This window comes from Dermacentor silvarum, chromosome 2 (genome assembly GCF_013339745.2).
Source record: "Dermacentor silvarum isolate Dsil-2018 chromosome 2, BIME_Dsil_1.4, whole genome shotgun sequence".
Taxonomy (NCBI): Eukaryota; Metazoa; Arthropoda; class Arachnida; order Ixodida; family Ixodidae; genus Dermacentor; species Dermacentor silvarum.
In genome coordinates this window covers 154,903,928-154,929,473 of record NC_051155.1, presented here as the reverse complement: position 1 = coordinate 154,929,473, position 25,546 = coordinate 154,903,928, and the positions used below count along the sequence as shown (strand labels likewise).

Below are 25,546 nucleotides of genomic sequence, written 5' to 3'. Positions count from 1 at the left end.
ACATACAGCCGGTACGAGATTCGACGCACATCCTCATTGAACTCCTAGGCTCATAATATTTACTTCATCAGCGGGAACGTACTTAATGTAAAAAAAAAAAAGAAAAAAACAACAACTTAACTCATTCCCAACACTGGTATAGATGTACTAAAATCGATAGTAAACGGAGTTATTTTTTTCCTCTCGAGAAATCTCATATCTGAATGAAATACCCCCCCCCCCCCGGTTCCGGAGCCCCTGCAAACAGGAGATACTTCAAGTTCTCTACCCCCGCTGGTCGATCGTAACAACTTCCGCTAATGGATACTCCCTTGGATAATCAGCGACCGTTTCTACAAACCTTTGGCGTCATGCACTATGACAGCAAGGGGATCTCGATGTCTTCCCCGGCACGCCGCACACTATGAAGATGCCGACCGCCTCGTCGACGACGGCATGAACACACGATTTTAGGCCTAACATCCACCGACACCACCTCTTGCCCGGACAGCAGCAATGCGCGCCCGTGCGCATACACGTGTGCACGCGATCGTGATGTATGTATACCTGATTTTGCCGGGGGAATGCTGCCCGCCGCATGTGTCGCACAGCGTCTGCTGCGATTGTAACACTGCGTAAAAGGCCCTGACAATGTCCATGCAGTGTGCGCAGCCCGTCCCAAATGTTCCTCACACACATCCAAAGAGATGTCCGCAGGACGCGGAAAGTGCGGCCAAACGATCATATGCGAGGGACATAGAGCCGTAGGACGAATTCGGTGCGTCCTACGAATATCCATGTCCTAGCAGTGGATGTCCAAACTTCAAAGAAAACATGCACTGGGAATATCGATCGAGTCCCCGCCGGCTCGCCTCCGCCGGCTGTCTGCGCTATACTGCCTTGTGGTCAGCAAAGGTGGCGTCTTGTCTCCTCCCATCCACGCTCACTAGAAAGGGCAGACCATCTTTCATACGCTATTGCGTACTCCTCGAAACAAACTGCGGACGGCCACAGGGCGAAATCATGGCCTGCCGCTGCCATGTATCTGCCTCTCCTGCGTATAGCTAGCTCAATTGCGGTTTACAAATTTGTAAGCAATTCGACCCTCGAACCGGTCAAGATTCGCCTTCCTGCGGCTCTACTATACAAACGCTACCGGTCGGGCAGGTCACAGAAGCCGCCGGGTCGACCCCCCCCCCCCCCCCTCACAGAAGCTATCTCAAAAAAAAAAAAAAAAAAAAGGGGGGGGGGTGCACGAACTATCTCCGATGATGCGTCTATGTCAGCTTATTGGTGTTATCTTTCTGAACTCGGCGTATAAACGCGGAGCCAAACACCTAACCAGAATGCCGAATACTGGACTTTTTTTAAAGGGAAACTGAGGGATCCACCCAAATGTAGCAATTTGCTACTATGGAAACTCGAACCCGGGACCACCGCCTGCCCCGGAAAGGCGGTGGTCCTGGGTTCGAGTCCCGGACCAGGACGAATTTTTCTTCAACTGCGAGGCTTTCTTTCGAGGAACCCGGTTGGGTTTCCATTGTAGCAAATTGCTACATTTGGGTGGATGTCTCAGTTTCCCTTTAATTACTTATCTCCACCTAGCGGATTTCCGCTGAACTATTACGTCATACACTTGCCTTTGCTTCGAGTTGTAGACAAATTCTAAATAACAAATTCGACTTCGCCCTGCCATCTGCTAGCCGCCTGGTTAGCTCAGCTGGTAGAGCGGCTGCCCCGGAAAGGCGGTGGTCCCGGGTTCGAGTCCCGGACCAGGACGAATTTTTCTTCAACTGCGAGGCTTTCTTTCGAGGAACCCGGTTGGGTTTGCATTGTAGCAAATTGCTACATTTGGGTGGATGTCTGTTTCCCTTTAATTACTTATCTCCACCTAGCGGATTTCCGCTGAACTATTACGTCATATACTTGCCTTTGCTTCGAGTTGTCGACAAATTCTAAAGTCCCTATATAATACCCCTGTCAAGCGGGCAAGTTAAGTGCACTTACGGGGAGTGCACTTCGGGACCTTGAGTGACACTTTAGGCTACGCGGTTCTAAACGGGAAAACGGAGTGCACTCGCCGTTAAGAAACATGGCGACAGACACGAGCGCGTTTTTTGAATATGTAGATAAAAAAGAAAAAAAAAACTTCTAAAAATTACGTGGTATTATAAATAAAAACAAACTGAATCTATTTTTTCTGAACAAAAACGTCATTTATTTTACTATGAGGTGTTGCAAAGTCAATGCCGGCCAAGACGAATACCTAGCCAATCCAGAACATGGCGGCGTGCGACGAAGCTGCGTATACGATAATTTTGTTCATTATTGTGCTGTTTCGCTTCTCGCTAAACACAAATTATTTTGTGTTTAGCTTTTCAACAACTAAAACGAACTTCTGTGTCCTTTTTTTATGCATTGCATTCTGTACCATTCAAACCGCTGGCGGCGAGGCTACGCACTCGACCAGCAAAGTGCGTTTCGTGAACGCACTCCGACCGGAGTGCACTCTTCTGCGAGTGACACTCCGCTTGCGCCGTTTAGATTTGGCAAAGTGCACTTAAACCGAGTGACACTCTCCGTAAGTGCACTTTACTTTCCCGTTTGACAGGGGTATAAGAAACGTGCCGCCATCCTTTGATAAACGCCGCTTCTCTCTCTCCCGTATCTCCGATTGGACGATGATAGCGCGCGCTTTTCACTTCTTTATATTTTCTTTTTTTCCGCCTCAGAGCCATGTTGAAAGTCCTCTGCGCAGCCGCAGCCGGCGGCGCGCGCCCGGCCTGAAAGCTTCAACGTGGACTTTCTAGGTGCGCCACCGTCGAATTGGCTTTCGCAAGCAAAAAGTAAAGAAAAAAGCAAGGGCTTTAGGAGAGGAGGCGGCGGAGGAAAGAGTAGATGGCGGTACTTTTCTTATATAGGGACTTTAGACAAATTCGACTTCGCCCTGCCATCTGCTAGCCGCCTGGTTAGCTCAGATGGTAGAGCGGCTGCCCCGGAAAGGCGGTGGCCCCGGGTTCGAGTCCCGGACCAGGACGAATTTTTCTTCAACTGCGAGGCTTTCTTTCGAGGAACCCGGTTGGGTTTCCATTGTAGCAAATTGCTACATTTGGGTGGATGTCTCAGTTTCCCTTTAATTACTGATCTCCACCTAGCGGATTTCCGTTGAACTATTACGTCGAATACTGGACATGCGCGATCTCGGTGCAGGTGTCGAGATGTAGCATCTGCATGTATCCTCACACTGCGTCATTTTTTTTGGTAAGAATTAACTTCGGGAAACGCTTTTGCAAATGTATACGCCGCTAATGCACTGCGACACGGCGTCACTGCATGATGCGTCACTCATCTATTATTTCGAGGGCCCACAAATAAGCAGACGTCAGAATCGAGCGGAAGTTATTTTTTATTGCTCTATAATACACAGGAGCGCTGCGTCGAGTGTTCTCGTTTACATATACATACTGTACAAAGACGCACATGACCGCGCGAAGCGGGCACCATGCGGCGGCGGCAGCAGCAGTAGCGGAGGGACTTGGATGAGGAATGGCGGGACGGGAGTTTGTAGAAAACAAAGGGAAGCGCGCATGCGCGTTGTGCGGGCGCCACCTGGGGCCCCGCCGGCAAGCCCACAGCATCAGGCACCACCGGGGGGCCTGCTGCACACAGAAGCAGTGGACATACACACCTGCGCGCTTCCCACCATAGCATATACCAAAATAGTCGCAGCAAGCGCCGCTGGCAAAGGAAGCCAGCGCACCTCTCTGTCTTTTGTTTACAAGGGTGAGAGGGGTACGCGATCTCTATCACCGTGCAAAGGATGGGCAGTGCGCAACGGTCACTGCAAGCAGCTGTACAAAAAAAGAAGAGTAAGCCACCACCCACAAAGGGGGTGCAGAGTCGGCCAAGTGCCCTTTCTTGCATTTTCTTATTTTTTTTTTTCACTTTGTACACTCGACTTTCTTTCACGCGCAACACACCGGAATGCAAGGAGAAAGCGTGACCACGACACGGCAATACACGCGCACACACACACATTACACATCCAACCTATGAAGTCACACCTCCTCGCACATTTCTCTCGTTAAAGGTCGCATATGGGGGCAGCTAGTGCCTGAATCCATGCGACATGAACTACTACTGGGCCGGCCATGCAGCTGATTCAAGCAACAAAGGAATGCCAGCGCATTACCAGGTTCGAGAGGCACTGGAGGCCACGTAGAAACAACATGCAGGGATGCAGTCACAGTCTGGCTTACTTGGCACAGCAGGACAAGCAGCGCAGCGCACAAGTGAGCACCCATGCTAACGAAATGAGCTGAGTGGCTCATCTTGCGCCTGTGCAACCATGACAGCCTAATAATAATGAGGAAAGTCTTTCCTCAAGGCATTCAGGTTTGATATCTGAACCCTGACTAAGCTATGCCCATTTAGACAGGAGGCAAGAACAGAATAAATACTTCAATAGATTTGCAGCACGCAGTGGATAGTGAAGGGTGATTTGAAAAGAGCAATGAATGCAGCCAAAACAATGCTATAGATATGTCTTGCACAGCTTTTAAATGCTGCTTTCCACAATAAGATGTAGCAGCCCAATCTAGTGTGATGCCTGCAATGCTGTTGTGGCATCAAAATGCTGCTCCACTGTAATCAACACGAGTGCATAAAAACAAGGTTTAACTGAGGCTGGCTTCAATTTGGACGCTGTCCACTCGTGCATGCAAGCTTTTCCTTTAATCAAACAGTCTTTAACATAGCTAAATTTCTAGTTCTAGTTCAGTCCCGCAGCATCTTCATAGTGTACATACAGAACCAACATGTATTTCTCAAAACCCACGCTATACATGGGCTGCAATCATTTCATCGAACTTCTTAAAAGAGCCAATAGTATACTACATAGGGCAGCACAATGCACAGCAGGTGGCTTGTGACATTTTGTTGCACATGAAGGGTCACTAAACACGCAACAGTCAATTGACTAATGCAAACATCAGTCATGGCACGACAACTTGACACTGGCCAGTTCACTAGGCAATGGATACAGGCATTACAAATCAAACAGCCAATCAAAAAATAGTACTCTAGCTCCTTGAAGAATCTATATGCATCTAAACACTCAGATCTTGCATGTAGCACAACAATATATCGCAATGTCCATGGCCACTGAAACCACTTTGAGAAGCTTGTTGAAGATGTCACTGTAGGTGCTGAGGTCCACAGTAGGGCGCACACTTTGTTCTTTGTTTTGCTACTCGCCTCCACAAAAGAGAAAATAAATAGGCGCATCTTTTTACAAACGGCACGACTCTAGTGCTTTTTCACAGAAAGCTACGAGTAGCACAGAAATGCTACTTCTATTTCAGTTGCTGGAAAGGAAAAAAAAAGGAAACCGAACCTGGCAGCACAGAAACTGGACGTGGCCAAAAGATAAGGTACATTGTGGGAGAATGGCATCATCTGAGAAGATGAAAACACCACGTGCCTAAGGCAGAGGACGACAAAGAAAGAGGGGTGAGAGGGATTCTACCTATATAACATTTTTTGGAATGAGAAGCAAGGTTAGAAATAATTGTTACAGTCCTAACCACACTGCAATAAACCTATCACAATGTGCTCAATACGGTAATAATAATACTAACAAAATGCAGAGTCACACGGCTGACAGGACAACACAAACATTGTGTTTGCAAGTCAAAATTGTACAATACAGCACAACGTAAAATACTTGAATAATATTTATAATCATAATACATATATTCCTAAAACAATGATTAGTTAACTGGTTAGGCGTGAAGCTCTCTGAAGAGCCACGTGAGCTGAATAAAATAACGAGTGCTCCTAACAATATAAAAAAGTAAACCACCTTGTCGATACTATACAAAAAGCGATGCAAGCTTACTCAGCACTCAGGCATAAACTTCAATAAAACACACTAAAAAGAGCTTGTTAATAATTATTAACACTCCACCCAATGGTGCCCTGAGACATACGATAAATAAATAAAGCCAACACTTTCTTGGTGCTAAATAAGGTCAACCTAACACACACTGCTCAATAATAAAATGACTGCAGCACCCTCAGGAACTTCTCTGCTGTATCAGCAAGCTGGCGTCAAAAAACACAGCCACCAGTAAATAATCGACAAAAACACCGAGTGGCCTTTGGAGGCAGTGCGCGGGACACTTCACATAAAAACTGGTGCACAATTATACACATTCAACCTAAATTGGTCAGCATCCTCGAGACACTCTGAGCACTGCACACATTGGACATCATTTCTTGTGACATGAGACGTGCAAAAGAGTTACTGCACGTGTTGGCTCGCATAGAGGCACAGCTTCATCCAGCAATGCATGTGAGCTGTGTTCCCACAAGCTGGCGCATCAAATATGGGCAGTGCCTTCCACATGACAACCCCATTCACTGCAATGGCATAGCAAACAGAGCTCGTGGCGAGTGCCTGTTCGTTCTTGGGCATCAACCTATCACGTAGGTTTAAAAAAGAACAGAAAAGGGGGGGTGGATGAGGGAGGGGGCAGTGGAAAGTTGTTGCAGCACTGATATCAACGACTTCTGCAACATTTTTTTCCACCCAGCAAGTAAGTTTTGGTGCAGCATTGTCAAGATGGATGCTTTCCAGTACTTGTTTGCTTCAACCGAATGCAGCTTACAAAATGATGACATTTCCAGACTGTACCAAGCTTGTAAGATATCCGCTGCACTCAACTACTACTTTTCCAAACTTAAGGCACCGCCTTCATTGAAGCCTAAGGCCCTTTGCAACAAAAGTCCAGGCCTGCACTGAGGCAAGAGACGACGACGAGATGACTTTTGCGTGTTAAATGCATCATCGGGTACGCCAAGCTTCAACCGGGCTGCAGTTGTCAGACACTGCTCTCATTAGCTGGCTTTTGTTTCAAGAAAAGACACAAACAAAAGGAACGGTGCCAACAAGAATTTCCCAGCATCCTCTGGAGGGCTGAGGCTACCCTAGCAAGGGGATTGTCGTCAATGTGGATGGCTTTGGCATTGCAGGCACTTCCCCATGACAGAACGATGCCAAACTTGGTGCAGGCGCTGTGCTTTGCCAAACGTGCTTGGACGTGTGCTGGACACCCCTGGTGACACTTCTGTTTCCTTGCGAGCGTGAGTGGATCACTCAATGCCAAACGTGCTTGACTCTTCAACAGCCAGGAGCAACTTCTCGTGGAGCATATCAAATGATGAATATGGGGGCAAGTCTAGCCTGTTGAAACAGGTGTGAGCCCTGGACAAGAAAAAAGTAACGCAATGGTTTCAGGTCTGGAAATGCATAACAGCATACTAAAAGGCAATACAGTCAAATCATGATATAATGAAAACGGATCTAATTAAGTATATCTAAAATGTTTCTCGTCGATACCAACTGGTAACGAATATTGGATATAATGACGGCATTTTTGGGTGAGATGAGACTTTGCTATAACGAGGTTTGGCTGTAGCAACAGCTAGATACAAACATTCATATCAACAACCAAATCATAACACATGTTCAAATAGTGAACCGAGTATGCATAATAAAGAAATGTGCCTTGAATACCTAAACAAACACTGTATATCTTTGCACAAAGGCCGCACCCTCCAATTTGGGCCTAAATATTTCAAAAAAAAAAAAAAAAAATATATATATTTGTGTATGGACAGCACCCCCTTTTTCGCACATCGTCAGACGCAGTATCTCTGTGTGGGTGGTACTGACACGGTAAACAGATAAGTATCAGTCTCCTCTTCGGCTCTAATCATAGACAACTCGTCGACAAGACTGTTGGTGTCGTCATCACAAAGTGTCGGTTTTTCAAAGCAGAGACAAATTTATTTACTTTTTGCTCATGTATGAGCTGCACACCCAAAATCCGGGCCGAAATAAAAAAAAAAAAGCATGTTCCTTAAATGAGAATATATATATGATACTAAATATTTCGGTGCTTCTGAAAGTAAAGAACAGGAATGTGAGAAAATGAAGTACATAATCACTAAGGACTGGCGAATGGAGATAGGGAAGAAAAAAAAAAAATTGGTCTTACATACACGAAAAATTATCTGAAGGACCGCATAGCTAAATAGCTTTTGCATGAGCAAAAATCTGAAACTTTGTTTATAATGAATACTTGAAGCAAATGACGGAAAATATGCATGGGACCCCTTTTCCAAGGCTGGCAGGGTGCAATAATCCTAGTTACCCTGTACATTAGGCTGTAAACAAATATTTAAACAAATTGCGCATCAATATTCTTGAATAGAACACCTTGGATTTGAAACTAAACTGTTCAATCTGTATTTGGAATATATGCAAACCTTAATAGAAAGAGCTGGCCTTATCAGGTGCCACATCACTCTAACATAAACAGTGTCCTGCTCAGACAGTGCTAGGCTAATGTATTCTAACAGGACCATGATGAACATTTCTGAGCTATGGGCCACGTGCATGTACACATGGGCAACTGCATTTGCAAATACAAAGTTGCGTGGGCATGCATTAAGAAAGTAGACCAAGCCTCTCAGGGTGTTGTGCCTTTCTCCTGTGTAGCCCGTGTCACCAGGAAGCTCTTGTTTCCTGGCAACACGAGCTATATGCATGTCGCCTCGAGCTTATGCAAAAAGCTTCTTGATGACATGAGCTCCCTCTTGCTTATGTGTGTCTGTATGTTCCACGCAACATCGAGAACCTGGCTTTTCTGCACATATCAGTTGTACAGCAGTGGAGCACACCCCATGTTGAAGGACAAAAAAGATAAATAAAATCCTGAAAGTAGTGCTTTTCCCAGAAACAGTAATCTCCCAAACAAATCTCACAATATGCGTTATGCAAATGCAGTACAGTCAACGACCGAAAATTCGGACACCGAAAATTCGGACCTGCTTGGTAATTCGTACTTTTTTGCGGCACCGCCGTTCCCGCGATAGACGCCATGCATAACAACGACCGAAATTTCGGACAAACTAGGGCTCTCCATTCAATATTTAGGACTCCGTCCGCGCGGTCCGCGAAAAACTTTTTGTTATTGTCGCTGTTGCCAACTGACGCCAGCACTGCCACCAAACTGTGAAGTGAAGTAGAACCTCAGAGATTCTCATACAGGCCCAAAATCTCTGAGGCTAGTAGGTCATTCGCATCGCCATCACCATCGTTTTCCGGTTCCGTTGCTGTTTTTTTTTTTTTTTTTTTTTTGTGCTTTGTTGTGTTGAACGTTGCCTCAGTCGCCATTCCGTGTTCGTTGAGCGTGCTGCGTAGTAACGCCCGTGATAACTACGTTTTGACCACGAGGTTGTCCCTGCAGTACTTCAACAGTAGGTAGTATCGTTCATCTACAAGAAGCGGAGCATGGCGCCAACTCCACCTTTGCAGCTAGCGCCGGTGACGAAGCGCTGCAAGTACAAGACAATGACAATGGTGCAGAAAGCTGCTGTCGTACAGCTCATACAGAACGGCCGGTCACAGGTTGAGGTAGCCCGGGAATTCGGCATTTCGAAGCAAACTATCTCGGGCTACGTCAAGAATAAAGCCAAGATTCTTGGAGCGACCGAGAAATGTGCTACGGCCGAGAAGAAAAACCTCCGTCAAGGCACATACCCCAAACTTGAAGAGGCTCTAAATATCTGGTTAGGCACCATGGTTGCGCAGCGCATTCCCATATCTGGTGACCTACTGAAACAAAAGGCCGACACCCTCGCGCTACGGATGGGAATCGTAGGCTGCAAGTTCAGCGACGGCTGGCTCCGCAACTTCAAGAAGCGATACGACCTCGTCTTTAAGAAAATGTGCGGCGAAAGTGGTGCTGTGGACAACACGTTGGTCGCGAATTACCGCACTGACAAGCTGCAGACCTTGCTCAGCCGATACTCGCCGGACGATGTCTTTAACTGTGACGAGACCGGACTATTTTATAAGCTTCTGCCAGAGAAGACGCTTGCTGTTTCCGGAGATCCTTGCCATGGTGGGAAGCACAGTAAGGAACGGGTTACTGTTCTTTTAGGCGCAAACATGTCCGGAAGTGAAAAGCTACCGCTTTTGGTTATCGGAAAGTCTAAAAACCCGAGATGCTTTAAAGGCATTAGAAGTTTGCCCATGTTGTATGAAGCCAACACGAAAGCCTGGATTACGCAGCAGTTATTTGAAGGCTACGTGCGCAGGCTCGATAGAAAATTTGAGGCACAAAAGCGCAACGTGCTGCTTTTTGTTGATAAATGCGGTGCCCATGGCCTGATCAATAATTTGAAGGCAATTCAAATCGAATTTTTGCCACCAAATACCACGAGCGTCCTCCAACCCATGGATCAGGGCATCATCAAGAACCTAAAGGTGTTTTACCGGTCACGCCTGCTACGTCGCATGGTGCTGTGCATCGACAGTGGCAAAAGTTACAGCGTGGATTTGTTGTCAGCTGTTCACATTGTTGCCGATGCCTAGAAGGCACTGACAGCAGGCACAATCCACCGCTGTTTCCGCCACGCAGGATTTGTTGCCGGCGTTGAATGGGACACTGCAACGCAGGACCCTGCACCTGAACTGCCGGCTACTGTGCCGGACGTGAGCGGAGACGAGTTGATAGAAGACCTGCGAAGCAGCGGCGTGCCCATTCCGGCCACAGTGAACTTCGGAAACTTCGCTAATGTAGACAGTGCCACAGTGTCCTGTGCCGAGCTCACTGACGAGGAAATCGTTAATGAAGTGCTCGCGCCCGTGGAAGAAGACTCCGACTCTGAGGAAAACGCAACGTGTGCTGCGGGGCCAACGAATGGAGACCTTGCGCAAGCCCTCGCGGTGCTTTCGTCGTGCTTCAGCGAGGACGTGACGCTTAGCCAAATTCAAGCAGATTTGGTTCTGCGCAAGCGGAATACTGTTCAACAAAGCATTGAACAGTTTTTTCAGCCTCAGGTGCTGTAACTAGTAAATAAATAAGTGTTTTCTTGCCGAATTCGTTTTTTCGGACATTCGATAGTTCGGACTGTTTCGCGATCCCCGCGAAGTCCGAATTATCGGTCGGCGACTGTAGTACGTTGCACGTAAGCGCTGACAAAATCTTTTGGTTCTCTTTTGCAAATACTCAGTGATAATGGGGCAGAAATGTAAAAAGTAGGAAAATGAACACGAGCGAGAGAAGGGTGACAAGCAGAGAAACATGAGTTTGCGCCCTACCTTGGCAGGCTAGTTGGCTTGCCCCATTTTTCAATGCAGAACTTGCGAGGTCCGTTGCTCCCACGCAGGGCGGCAAAGCCTTCATATGGGATGCTCGAGGTGCCTGTGACAAACTGGAGCAGCCTGAGCCGACGTTCATTGTCGAATTTCTCAATGGCCATCCAGAACCACTGGATCACAGGGTGGCCATCGTGGTAGCCTGCACAGTAAGAAGCTTGACTTGAGAACCACAGTTTCAGGGTGATTAGCCTATTGGAACAGCAGCACGCTCGGAAACAACGGACACATGAAAGCAAAAAATATGTTGTGAGCTATGTACACACTCACTCAAGTTCCACTTTTCAAGATCTGAACACATACAGGCAAAGCATGCTGCAGTAAAAGCACAACAAAAGCATCAGCGCATCAACGAATTGATACAGGCCTGTCCAAGTTATCGTTGACCCTAGAAAACCCCCAATGCCCAAAATGGACAAGGTTTTAAAAACGAATCACTCTAAAAGTTCCCACGACTTCACAGACACAGGTTAATAGCTAATCAATAGGGACAGAATAATGCAGATACTTAAGATTTACAGAAAACACTAAAACAGTGTGGCTTGCCAATTTCTCAAAGAACTCGATCACTTTACTTTTTCGCTTGAAAAATGTCGCAGTTTCACCCGAAAGGCGAAGCATCAATTGCGATAGCAACTTAGTAGAGAGCTATATGGAGTAAGAATGGTAGTTTTATCAGCTGTATAAACTTGGACATGCAGCAGCACCAGCAACGCGCAGAACTGTTGTCGACGCCGTCGCCATTTTGCCCGCGTTCGCACCGAACGCGCGCAGCGTTGGTGACTGTTGCCAGGGCCTCTGGGGGCGGCTCGGAGGTTTTCGACGAGATCAGAACGGGAAACTCGTCGATCAGCGTCAGAAGTGTTTACCACCTTCTCACCTCGCAAAGTTTTTATATAAATACGCATTTGGTGCCGCAGCTAAACGTCGCCTCTCCTCCCTCCCGTCCCCCCTGGCTTTTCACGCGACGCAAGAAGTCGTGTTTTCGATCTCTCTCTATATATATGGTCATTGTAAAGGAGGAAAGAGACGCTTAATTCTTCAGCCCTTCAGGGCGCAGAATCCGCGTTTGTTCACCGCTGTGCATTCGCTCCCCGTGAAAGCGCGCCCTTTCACTTGCACATATAGCGTCCAGCGCGCGGCGACGATTTTATCGCCGTTGATGCCATACAGAACATCACGGTGACAGCGACGCCGACGGCAGAAATCCTCTTTGAGTGTCCATATAATTGCTATCGCAATAAAATTGATTGCCAATGCTTAATATATTCCCAAGTTACTCTGTAAATACTTTGTAGGCGTCTTTTGTCAAGTGCCATTTTCGAACACATAACCTCAAGGGCAGTGGATCTTGCATTTTCATAGTGAATAGGAGCTCTAAGCTATCACTCCCATTTGTATCAAAAGAAGGAGAGAGTGTACCTAGTTAGTCTAGGTACACTGTCCCCTTCTTTTGACAGAGCTTTTTGCACTTTTCGTTATCTAGGTGCACACTGGTAAGCTCCTCAAATACTGACAAAATGGCTTCAAACAATTTAGTTCTAAAGAAGTCCGTGAAAAAGAGGAAGAACCCTACTTCCTAGCCAAGCGTTACATTAGCTTAGAATTATGTTAGCATAAGCCTAGCATTACATTGATCATCTCCTTATATTTCTTTCTTGGAGACCACTATTTATGGAAATCCTTCTGAACTGTCACAGCATGCATGACGTTGTGAATGAATGTAAACCAACGCAGCTAATACACTATGGCTACTGATGAATTTATTTTTTGTTTTATTGAATGCATGACCACAGAGAGCTAGGCCCCTTTAGCATGGTGCACTACAGTACAAATTGAATGGTGTATGTAGCAGAAAGAGAGCTGCTAACCATTCCTAGAGACAGCCTGCACTGTCAACATAAACTGAAGCTAAAAGAAATTGTTCACTATGACCATTACACACGATTACTTCAGGTGCAATGAGCAACAGCTATGCAAGCTGCTTCTAATTGCACTGCTGTCGGGGCCCAAGTCAAATATTAGCAACACTAACAGTGCTTTTAAATGCAAGTATGCACTGTAGTCGATTTTAACTTCTTCACATTTCAATCGATGATGACATTAGAAAGCTCTTTCCTGCTATGAAAAGTCTGCCATTCATGGTTGAACGGTCACGCACTGGGGTAGGCAATGCCATCATGGCAACTAAATACGGCATAAATGAAATCTCTGGTAGTTGCAGGTCACAGCCTTCATTATTACAGAGACTAAACCAGCGAGAGGGTCCTATTTTTTTCTTTCTAAAACTACCACTCACTTCAATGCACATTGCATGCCTTTTGGTTTATGTGGCTAGCAATAACAAGACGGCAAGCTTTTGTGCAGACTTTCTGGTACACTCGAAATAAGGCTCTAGCGATGTTTATGCAATGCAGTCAACGCCCATTACAATTAACCGTGATAATCTAGCGAAAAAGGTCTGTTATGTCCGAAGTCCGTTCTATCCAAATTTATGGTTGCAGTATGTTGTGAAATGGCAGAACTTTAAATATACACCAGTCTACCCATAGGCGATCGCATAAACGATAAAAGCATCGAAATTAAATAACTAACTGTACATATAAACGGGTTTATGCAGTAATAGTGTAATTACGTGGCATAACATCTTCCTGTTCGCCGTTTTTCAGATGCTGGTTGCTGACAAATGGCAGTATCCCCACTAAAGCATAGACACACCTACACAATAGCAACATTACCGGCCGGTCATGTCGGCCACTGCGAGCTCGAGTGCATCGCTGCCGCCGATGAAACAAACATAGGCTACAGCTTATTTTTCACACAACACAGTGGCTGGTAGAATAAATTGATGTCTTAATTTTATCTTTCATGACAAGCGATGACCACTGCAAAACCTTCAGCACGAATGATAACTATGGTACGAGGAAAGGTAAACTCAGAGCCCGTGTCTGGCCGCCGCTGCACTGCACGTGAAACGGCTCGACCTCATCATTAGCTTTGCACGCTGGATTCCGCGAATAGTAGCTCATCTTTTTTTTTTTTTTTTTGCGAATTGATGCAATGACAAATAAAATGTTAAATGATGCATTTGGCGATCATTGGCGGTTGTTTTTGAATCACCATATGCTATGGCTTTGCTTTGAAGCTGGTTAGGCATAGTGGCACCCTCAGCACTTGCTCACCATCAAGCTGACCGAGGTGGGTGGCTGTGGGCCAATTGCATGGTCGATGCGAAAGCTCTCCAACGACAAGTTGTGTGGCGCTGTTGTGGGAAGCTTGTCACTAATGTATTTGTTTCTTATGAAAAAGCGCATAATGTTCTCAAATTTCATAAGTGGCCAGAAATAGTTGCGTGCAATGCACTGCCACACGCATGCATCACCACAGCAAGGTTTGTTGTATTTACACCATCTGAACGAAATTTGTCTATTGTAGCCGACTGTGCATTACAGCCAGATCCATTAACAGCAGAATTTGTTGTATTGATAATATAGGCAGACCAAACTAGGTGAGAAGAATGGCCTGTCATATGTATCCGAAAGTATGTTGTATGCAGAACCGTTGTAACGGGCATGAACTGTACTTAAGAATGATTTTCACTACTTCTGAACACAAGACATGACTGTGTATGTCATCTAATACGAAAGGATGATTGTTGCATTCTACATACTATGAAGAGCACTGCAGTGGTTTAAAATTTGTTAACACAACTATTAGCAATGCAATAGACAGTATGCTCATGGCACTTTATCACCTTCGAAATCGCACATATTTTATAATTTTTTTGTTTTTACATATTAAATGTACCTTGCCACCCAAATATGTCTTAAAGGGTTACTGACACAAAAATTATAATAGTAGATTACATTGCTGTGAGCTCACAGGTATTGTATCAATCGCAAATGCAGCTTAGACTACATTTTATTTTTAATCTTGAAGTTCGTGTGAACGGCTAATCAGAAAGTGCGGCACCTATTGATGGAATCGTCAGCATTAGTTCTATTTGTAGACAATGTTATGTTACGAGTTTCGGAAATTGATTTTGAGTGACATGTGACGTCATTGGCTTTTCTGTCTGTTCGAAAGACGTTTCAGCACTGTTTGCATTACGTTGTCTTGCACTGACCGCACAAGAAGCGCACGTACAAACTTCTTACTGTTTATGGATTAAATGTTACCAGTGCCTTGGCCAGCAGTGACAGTGACATCTGCCAGTGACATCTTGCAACAATTCGTGCAACTGCAAAGCATTCAATCTTTATTTTCTGCATCAGTGTTATTGTCGAAGGGAATTATAATAAGAGGTGGTGTTAACGATTATGTTGCTATTAACGCTTTACGCCAGCAGTTAGGTAGAATATGTAAGTTGCAATATTAGTACGTATTGCATGCTCTCTGTTTATATGCTGCATCACCAGATGCTGCTACCAGCGTTGTTCCTTCTGCACACCCCTCTCCGGCTATCCAGTAAACTACAAACTGTCATAAGTTTACAGACACACCAAAATGCGGCTAAAGCTCTCTAATGCCAGGATCATACTGTGTAGTACACTTCTGCCCAACGAAGCATTACGATAGTGTTGCAATGCACAGCTTCCCCACCAAACTAGCATCAAACTAGCAGACAAAACAGGAGCACAGATGGCACAGTAGATGGCACGCTAGCGTGCGTCACAGGAATGCGTGCTCACGTGATCATCGTTTACAAGCATGCCTCTTACGTCATGGGGCACGAAGTACTCTTCGAAATAAAAACTAAAACTGGCCGCGAGATATAGAACAACAGTGGAATCTCGTTGATACGATCTTCATGGGAACCGGAAAATAAAACGTACTACCCAAAAATCGTATTATCCAAAATACATTGCTCCTATAAGACACTGGCCGGGAAATGAACAAAAAATGTATTATCCCGAAAAACGTATTATGCAGAATCGTATCAATGAGATTCCACTATAACTAAACAATTGTCGCGCTAGAGCAAACAAGGTTCTTTAGCATGATTACTGGGTCAATAGCTACTGATTAAGTGCAAGAAACAGAGCACGAATAATTTTGTGTCAGTGTTCCTTTTAACTCTTTCCGTACCGCACCCATTATGCATCGTTAGCCCGCTATCGATGGTTTGAAACGGCGCTTTCGAGACCTTCCGCACCACTCACGGACACACTGCGCCATCAGACGTGAAGGAGAACTATGATTTTGTTTTCTAAGCAGTCCGCTTTTTCCCCGCCAGGCAGCAATTTTTGAACACGCTCTGAAGTTTCATGATCGTCAAAGTAGAAATAAAAAATGGCTGCCTCCGAGTGCGGCGTGCGCAATTAGAAAGATCGCAGATCTTGTGATTCCGCTGAGTCTGCGGCTGATTTTATCAATGGATCGTGCAGCAGCGAGTCTGAGTATGCTTCTTTTTCGTCGGGCTTTGACTCTGTGAGCAACGGCGACACAAACCTGCCCGGAACATCGGGGGCCGCAGCCCGGCACGCCCAACTGTAGTGCTTGCAGTTAAATTTTTGTAGCGGAATACCTGTTCAATGAAAAATTGATTTTTTAGGAGATAGTGCCTATTAGATGGCAATACATTTTCTATATCATAATTTTCATTAATTTTTTTCCTAGTAGATGCAAGCGTGTCTTTTTGTTCAATTTTATCTAAGAATCTTGATTTTGGCGATTTATATCTTTTTCATGATATACATCTCGTAAATAAATCTTTTATGTGTGAAAAGTGCATTTATTCTGTTTTTTGTTATGTATTACATAAAATATTGAGTGCAGTAGTTCCTTCAGAAAAAAAGATCTGGTGTAACCTACAGAAAACACCTACCGTATTTACTCGCATAATGAACGCACTTTTTTCCCCGGAAAATATGTGCAAAGTTCGGGGGTGTGTTCATTATGTAGCGTAAAATTTTGAGGTTTTTTTTTTTACATGGCCGCATCTAAAAAAGTTAGTTTCGCCCGAAAGGTGCATCATCGATTTAGATAGCAAATGTGTACACAACTATACGAAGTGAGGATAGTAGTTCTATTGGCCGTACAAACTTGCAAACATTCGCTAACTATGTAGATTAACAAGCATGATGTCAGCGCACACAGGCAAACATGAACACATCACACTTTATGACCACAAAGACTCGCTGTCAAAACGCTGGCGTGAGCAAGCGCGGCGGCTACAGCAAGCAAAGTGACCGTTGTGCCAAGTATCGCTTCAACGCAAACTGAGCAATGAGAATGGAGCACGCCCAAAGATATAAGCCGCCGTTACACCTAGGCTCAGCCCCCGACGCAGATATCTTTCGTGATAGGGGTGCTCAGCTGCGCAATGCGCAGTTGCTGCGCCGCTGTCCTCCCTCCCCTCCCCCTGGCGCCATGCGTGTGACAGAATACGGCACACTTCTTCCCCGCTTTCTTCCCTTGGAATGCAGGAGATAGAGCCGCTATTGGGCCAACGGCAAAAAGCGCCTGGGGTGTTCATACGATTGCTATTGCAATAAAAGTATGAGACACACGATACGATACGGCGCCCGATATAATCGAACCTGCCAGACGCCGAATCGTACCGTGTCTCTCCTATGTCAAGGCAGCAAGTTCAGGGTGCGATCATTATGAGAGGAAAAGAAAAAACTGAATTTTTGATTGGAAAAGTGGGGTGGTGCGTTCATTATGCGAGTACATACGGTATTTTCCCCATGGTAGGGTAAGAGTTGAAGAAGAAACTGTGCTTCAGGCTTGTTTTTTTCGAGAGCCATAACCACTTACCGTAAAAGCCCGCGTACAATACGGACCCGCATATAATACAAGGTGTTATTTGGGGATAGCAGTAACGAAAAAAACACTTTCACCCGCATATAATGCGAGCGAGGAAAACCCACAGAAAGCATTGACAATCTAATCTCGTTAATTCGAACTGACGCTGTGGTCCCGTCAAAGTTATGTGTATTGCTATGGTGTCATGATGTGTGCTTAGTCGTCATCGACAGATGATCAAGGAGTTGCGAATTTACGGCGCCGCACGAGCTGTGTGTGCAATGAAGACGACGACGATGACTTGCCATGTGGCTTTGGCGCGAGCGCGCTGAGCGGCGCAAGAAAAAAAAAAAAAAAGGAATCTGAAGAAGAAGCCTGGAAAAGACACGTCAGCGGAGCGGTTCTAGAATGGCTGCTGGGGTGCGGAGGTGTACGCGCGTAGGGCCAGAAGGACCCGAGCATACAAGGCTTTCACCCAACTGCATCGATGTTTCCCCCGATGGCCTGGTGTCTACCGGGCACAACTTAAACAGGGACCGTTCGAGAAAGGCTGCTGGGGTGCGGAGGTTCCACGGAGGCTTGACGGGCTCCTGGACCCGGGCTCACAGAGGCCTCCACCCAGACGCAAAGTGCTTTCCCGGCGACCTGTGGCGTCTCCTGGTTTGCGGAGACGGGGCGGCGTTGCGACGACCAGACAGCTGCACGGCTCGGCCATCCTCGAGCGTCTGTGAGTATCGCTCCTATACCTTAGTCAGCCAGACCATTTCTAGCAGGAACTTAACACCGGTGAACTTTCTTTCACGACTTGAGAGAGCAGAACCCGCACTTTGTATAGCCTTTGCGTCCACCGCGTTCAGCTTGAGAGCGTTGTGTTGAACCTCGCGCTGTTTGATGCGTGCACAGGGTTGCACTTTAAGTTGGTTACCATAGCATCAGCCAACTCACGTTGAGATTCAGTGAATTAATATCCTGTCCCTGCTCTGTATTTTTTTATGTTGTTTTTTATATAAAGTGTGGCTTTTGTGCTTGTTAATTTGCAGCTGGCTTTGTTTCTTTCTACCCCGAGGCAACACCTCGGCCGTTTAAATAAGACTCGAACCAACTCATCACATATGGGCGAAAACGCCCGGTAAATCGATCGCAAAAGCATTTGCAATGGTTAATTCGAACATACCCTCAGCAGCACTCCAAATCACGCAGCAGCGCCTCCGACCGGCATTGCTCCTACACCGCCATCGAGCAAAAGCTTAGGATAGACCCCTCAACGCCACGCGAAGAAAAAGAAAACCGAAAAAAAAAAAAACGCGCCGCGGCAATTTCACTCTCAAATAGCAAGGTCGCCGTTTCACAGTCGCACCGGAACACGCTTGTACGAGCCGATGTCTCAGCCAACTTCCCGACAACGGCAGAAAACGAAACTTCAGGGAAAGGGCTAAGTTGGCGGTGGGGGCGCGCGGAGCCAGTTGAAGGTGGGGGGAGCTAAGAGGGAGTTGAGAGGGATGGCGAGGGGAGCCACTGCCACCGAAGCAACTGGCCTTGCCAAGGCCAAATGCGCTTATCTGCCGCTGTTGCAACTTTGCAACTGGGATGTCATCCGAGCCGTGAACGCTGCCCCCGGTGACGCCGAAGTGCCGCCCTGCGGCGCAATTTCCGATGGCCTCGGCAGCTAAAATAACTTTCCTTTTAAAGGCAGCTGGGTACTACTTTTGCGGTCCCGACATCGTGCGAGATAGACTAGCGAACGTGCCGATTCTTAGCGTGGTCAAAATGGCGCCCGTTGAAAGCAGCAGCAGCCTACCGACGCCACCACAAGATGACGACATACTCTGCTACGAGTCTTGATGATGATAGCAGTGAGCAAAAACGAACCCGAAACTGCAAATTTTATGCTGAAAGCTTTGGGATCCGCATATAATACGAAGCAGAAATTTTACATGGTAAAATTTATTAAAAATCTCGTATTAACGCGGGTTTTTACGGTAACCATTTCTTAAACTGTGAGAGAACCTAAGTGAATCCTAATCCAACAACTTTTTGCTCACCAGATCGGTACTCCGTGTTCTTTCTCCAGTCTGCGGTGTCTATTTCAGCTGTTCCAGCAATCACCAACTCTAGCTCTCGGGCATCAAAGACTGACACCAGGCGGGAGTCCACAACCTTTTGAAGCAGAGAAAGAGTAATGAAGAAAACGTCACTTTTAAACAACTTTATCTTTTGCTTATCTTAGGCAAATAAAGGTACACCAAAAGTAAACACAACACACCAAACCATTGCTAAGCTACAACTCAAACACATTGAATTTATCCACACAGACAGATGTTTGCAGTTTGCCTTTCTTTAGAGTGGACAAAAACACAAGTCGCCTTGTGTCAGCTGACTACAGCTGGGTGCAGTAACCCTTAGCACCCTAAACACATATTCGCAAAAGTTTTTTGACACAGAAAAAATGTTGCCTATTTTGACCTATAGAAAAAGAACATTAGATGTTTTTCATCTAAATTTGCAAGGATACTGGAGGGGAGGTCGCAGAACAGAATTGCATATATGACAGGGTGCTTACACCAGACAAAAATGACAATGTGTAGCTTCGTGGGCCAGTCAGCAGCAGGTATACCAGCAGCAAGTTAACTGAGCTATTTTCAACTTTCTCGAATCTTCGCCATAAGAGTTATCCGCCCAGCGAATGCGTCTCCTTAAGGCCCACCTTTCCAGAAAACAAAAAGTTTGTTCATTATGTGGGTATATACAGTATATTGAAAGTGCAAGCCCTCCACTTCAAAAAGAACTACGAGGGTTTGATGGTGGCTGTCCTGTAATGCTTCAACTTCTACATTACAGGCAGTAACAACACAAATCTTTCTTGGAAGCTTTTACAATGCGTGAAATGCTAACAATGCACACCGCCCCATATTGAGCCAGGGGAAAACCCAGAATAACTCTTTCCGTACCGCGCCCATTGGGCATCGTTAGCCCTCTATCGGTGGTTTGAAACGCCGCTTTTGAGACTTTGCGCCGCTCACGGGACGTGAAAGAGGAGAAGCTATATTTTTGCTTTTTAAGCAGTTTGCTTTTTTCCCGCCAGGCGGTGATTTTTAAATGTGCTCCGAAATTTCGCGATCGTCACAGCAGAACGCAATCCGGAAACGGCACGCGCGCTTCGGGAGATCGCAAATATCACGATTCCGCTGCCTCTGCGGCTGGATCTTATTGATACATCGAATAGCAGCGAGTCAGAGGATGCTGACTTTTCGTCGGACTTTCTGAAAGCGACAACGATGCAAACCAGCCCGGAAAATCGGCGACCGCAGCCTGGCACACCCAACTGTAGTGCTTGTAGTTAAATTTTTGTAGCGGAATACCCGTTCAATGAAAAATTTTGATTTTTTCGGAGATAGTGCCTAATAGGCGGAAATACATTTTGTATATCATAATTTTCGTAACATTTTTTTTCTTTGTAGATACAAGCTTGTCTTTAAAACTTTGTTCAATTTTATCACACAATCTTGATTTTAAGAATCTTTTTTATGACATACGAAAATAAAACGTTTATGCATGAAAAGTCCATTCATTTTGCTTTCTGTTTATGTTTTACATTAAATATTGAGTGCAGTAGTTACTTCAGAAAAAAACATCTGCCGTAACATACAAAATACACCTATTTTCCCCATGGTAGGGACAAAAATAAACAAGCACTGTAATGTGAGAGACTCCTGCCTGCTTACCTCGTAGAATCCCCGCACAAGGCACTCGGTCTGCTGGGCAACACCGCGCTCCAGGCGCCACTTGAGCATACGCTCAATGTACTCTTTCTTGTTGCGCTCCGAGACAGGCATAGAGCGGCCACCAGGCTTGAGCTCGCGCTCAAGCACATGGCCTGCCACCTCCTCGACCACGGAGAAGCTCAGCTCAAGGCCCATGTCAGTGATGTCATTCTCCTTGAGCCACACTAGTGACTGGTGGAACTCCGCGTCCAGGTATTCCAGATCACTCAGTGAGCAAGGTCTGCATGCACACACAAGTCCCAATATAGGAATGAAAAGCTCAGCGTGCTCATTTACACATTTTAAATTGGTCCTGAAACACATTTTGACCATATTTACTAAGAAAGTTGCAGATCTGTAGAAGAGGCTCCTATGAACATGCGAGCCAAATATTATTGCAATGCATACAGCAGGGAATTTACAATCTTGTGCCAAAAACAGAGAAATCGCTTGCTCTCGCCTTCACAATGTCATTATCGTAAGCAGTAAAGCCCACCACAGCTACTGGCTGATGCATGATTGCGAGAACATTTGCAGTAATACTAGTATTTCTAATTTTGATGAAAATAAATGAAAATATATGTCTGTGACCTCAAAAAGACAGAAAAAAAAGTATGGTTGATCCCTTGTTCAAAGGAATTGGTAGAACACGATAGTGAAACGTGTCTTCACAGAAGCTGTTGCATGTTTGCTTCGTGAACTCATGGTCCGCTGAAGCGAAAGGTGCACAATTTACAGGCCGGCGACCGTGTTGCAGGTTTGCCTGGCGCACATGGCGTGCACCTCCTGAGTCACATTGGCAATGGTACGAGCATTTTGGTCCGACTCCGTAGTGTCTTGGGCAGCCAGTTGAGTTGCGACATACTCAGCTTTAGGAATGCGAGTGGCAGATTTCGCAGCGTGCGCCACAAACACATACTGCTTCACCCTGGCGTCTCTCGTCGAACCAAAGCGAGATTTAGACTGTTGACACCGTTGCCTTTCTGCGCCACTTAGCACAGCAATTTTTTTTGTTGTTGCCATCGCAAGCGAAGCAGTAGGCGGCATGTAAGCACTGCTGATGCATGTTGAAGCTGCACTCCGTAGGCGACGAGGAGCCACAGGCTAATCTGACGCGAAAGACAAACCATGTGCGGAAAGTGCCATTGTGACTACCGTAGCGCTCCCTGTTGGCACTCTTAAGTGTCATGATGCAGTACTTTGCTTCACCGCTCCTAGATGGCAGTGCCATCCCTGTCAAAAAAAGACCAAGGTGTCCTTAGCTATTGCCTAAGAGATGTAAAGGTGAAAGCCTTATAAACCCTACTGTAAATCATATTATTCCCCTAAATCCACCCTAACCCTCCTTCATCCACCTAAATCAACATTCATCCACCTTAATCCACCCCCATCTACCCTAATCCACTTTAATCCAATCACTAATCAATCATTAACTTTGCTCAAAGGCCATGCTTCTGCTGGCGGAAACTGAAAATACGTCATAGGTGTCCACCCCGGCACTTTCGGCGGCCAATACCATCGTCAAGCCACCAAGCCAAGTGACATGAAAAGTCAACATGGCCGATCTGGCCGCTGCTGGGTGGCAGTTTGGAACGCATAATGCGAGAACGGTCCCACAGTTCCGACGCCACAGCGGGGTTACCAATGGGTCCTATGCTGGGATTGTAACAGCGGGGTTCTGCTGTATAAAATTGTAATTTTATATATAAAATTACCTATATACAGTAGAACCCCACGGTTAGGTTCCCGGGTGCTGCGTTTTCCCGGCTGTTAAGTTGTTTTTGGCCGGTCCCAGCACAGCTCCCATATAACCCAATTCAATGGCAACCCCGCTGTTGCGTCGCAACTGTGGGACTGTTCCTGCATCATACGTTGCGAACTGCCACCCCGCGCCGGCCCGAGCGGCCATTTTGACTTTTCATGACTTTGACTTTCTCAGTGGCTTGACAATGGCATCGGCTGCCCAAAGTGCCGGGGTGGACACCTATGATGTATTGTCGGTTTCCACCAGCAAAAGTATGGCCTTTGAGATCCGTATTTGCTATCTAAAGATGGTGTCTATGATGCTTTGTGGCCCTAAAATTAGTTTTGGCGCAGAGATGTTCCGTATAAAGTCCAAGGGCGATAACGCCGTCGCCGCACGCTGTGTGCTGTATGTGCGAGTGAAAGCGTGTGAGGGGAGCCAACTACCACGTCTAAATATTGCGCGCGCAAGGAGGATAAGCAGGGAGGGATCGAGAGGGGAGGGAGGGATAGCGGGCGGCACTGTACTCTGGCTAGCCACCCTACTCTGGCATCAACTGCGTACTGCGCGGCGGCGCACAGTTGTGCGGGCCCTATCTTGAAAGCAATCTGTATTGGGGGCAGAGTCTAGGCAGTGTAGGTGCGTCGGCGGCCCATAGCTTTGTGTGTGCTGTGTGTTCTCGGCGCTCAGTTTGCGGTGAAGCGATAGACAACAGCACGGAGGTCACTTAGCTTGTTGCTGCAGCAGCGTTTCCTCACGCCAGCGTTTGACAGCGCGTGTCCGCACTCATCGATTGTGATGTGTTCATGTTTGCCTGTGGGCGCTGACACCATGCTTGTTAATTTAGTAATACAGTATAAACCACTTATAACGTAACCGTTTATAGTGCAGAACCGGATATAGTACGGTCTTTTCAGACTCCCATTAATTTTCCCATAGCACTCCATGTATACGCATACCGCTTACAGTGCAGCTGCATGAGACAAAATACTGGTTATAATGCGGTTTCCGCGGGAAAATATTGCCGACAAGGGCGGCAGCGAGCACGCTTCTCAACAAGGTGCATGTTCTCGGTCGGCGTGTGCATTATTCGATGCAATCAAACTCTCGTTAATTCGGACTTATTTAGCCACACATCGGTTAATTCGGACTACTTTCGGAGCTTGAGGAGTGCCGCAAATGTGCGACACCAAAGAGCAAGAACGGCGCTAGCATCCAACCGAAACGAAGCGGCGGAGTCCGCATCGCCTCAGCCATCAGTTGAAGATGTAAGTGAATGCCAGCAACGCCGGAATGCTTCGAGCCTATTTGTGTCTTTAAAGCCTGTATTCTTGCGTTTACCGCTGTGCAAAATGAAGTTCATTGCCTGCCTGCTACCGCTGCGCATAACACCGCGTTGGCCTCGGGCTTTCGTAACTGCGTAGTCATCCACGATTGCGTCGATAGCGGCCACGGTTTTCTCCGCAGCGGTTGCAGCAAACAGTAGTTTCGTTTTTACTCGGTACGCGCGTCGGCAATGTGCCTAAAAAACTGCATAGTCACATAGATAGCGACTGTGGTTTCGAATTTCCGCCGCATTTCTTTTTTCTTTCTTTTTTTTTTGTTTTGTTTGCGCGCGAGATTGAGGGGTCTCTCTTAAGCTTTTACTCTATGGAGGTGCCGGAGCAATGCCGGTCGGAGGCGCCACCGCGTGAATTATTTCGAATTAACAAGATTCCACTGTAAATTGAATGCAAACATCCTAGCCGCATTCCTCGACTGTCACATACGCGTGGCGGCTCGGTGCACATGTTTTGCATACGTGCAGGCTTGAAATCGTTGTTTTGATTATAGTGCAGTACTGCTTATAGTGCAGATATTCGCGACTCCGGCGACTTACGTTATAAGCAGTCTACACTGTAAGCGAATGTTTACAAGTTTATACGGACAATAAAACTACTATCCTTATATTGTATAGCTGCCTATTAATGTGCTATCGCAATCGATGCTTCGGTTTTCGGGCGAAACTGCAGCTTTTTTTCAAGCTTAATAATTAAAATTTGTGCAGTTCACCCCTACCATATTTCTGAATTTTTCCCC

The 25,546-nt window shown here is 46.2% G+C and overlaps 1 protein-coding gene and 1 non-coding gene across 5 annotated transcripts in view; one reads left to right on the top strand and one right to left on the bottom strand.

The window, feature by feature from the left end:
* Nucleotides 1-1,684: 1,684 nt before the first annotated feature.
* Nucleotides 1,685-1,759, top strand: Trnas-gga (transfer RNA serine (anticodon GGA)). Its single transcript has one exon. It is a non-coding gene; the product is annotated as a tRNA-Ser (tRNA).
* A 1,608-nt stretch (nt 1,760-3,367) lies between these two features.
* LOC119441941 (E3 ubiquitin-protein ligase HECW2-like) overlaps nt 3,368-25,546 on the bottom strand; it is a 91,646-nt gene continuing 69,467 nt past the window's right edge. For 2 of the 4 annotated variants that reach the window (XM_049661758.1, XM_049661755.1), the window contains 2 exons: nt 11,156-11,354; nt 3,368-7,246 (listed from right to left, as the gene is read on the bottom strand). In XM_049661758.1, the coding sequence (XP_049517715.1) occupies nt 7,135-7,246; nt 11,156-11,354 (311 nt within the window). In that variant the 3' untranslated portion in view covers nt 3,368-7,134. Of the gene's footprint in view, nt 7,247-11,155; nt 11,355-20,004; nt 20,120-21,684; nt 21,965-25,546 lie in introns of all 4 variants that reach the window. The other 2 variants (XM_049661756.1, XM_049661757.1) reach the window with 2 other exon arrangements.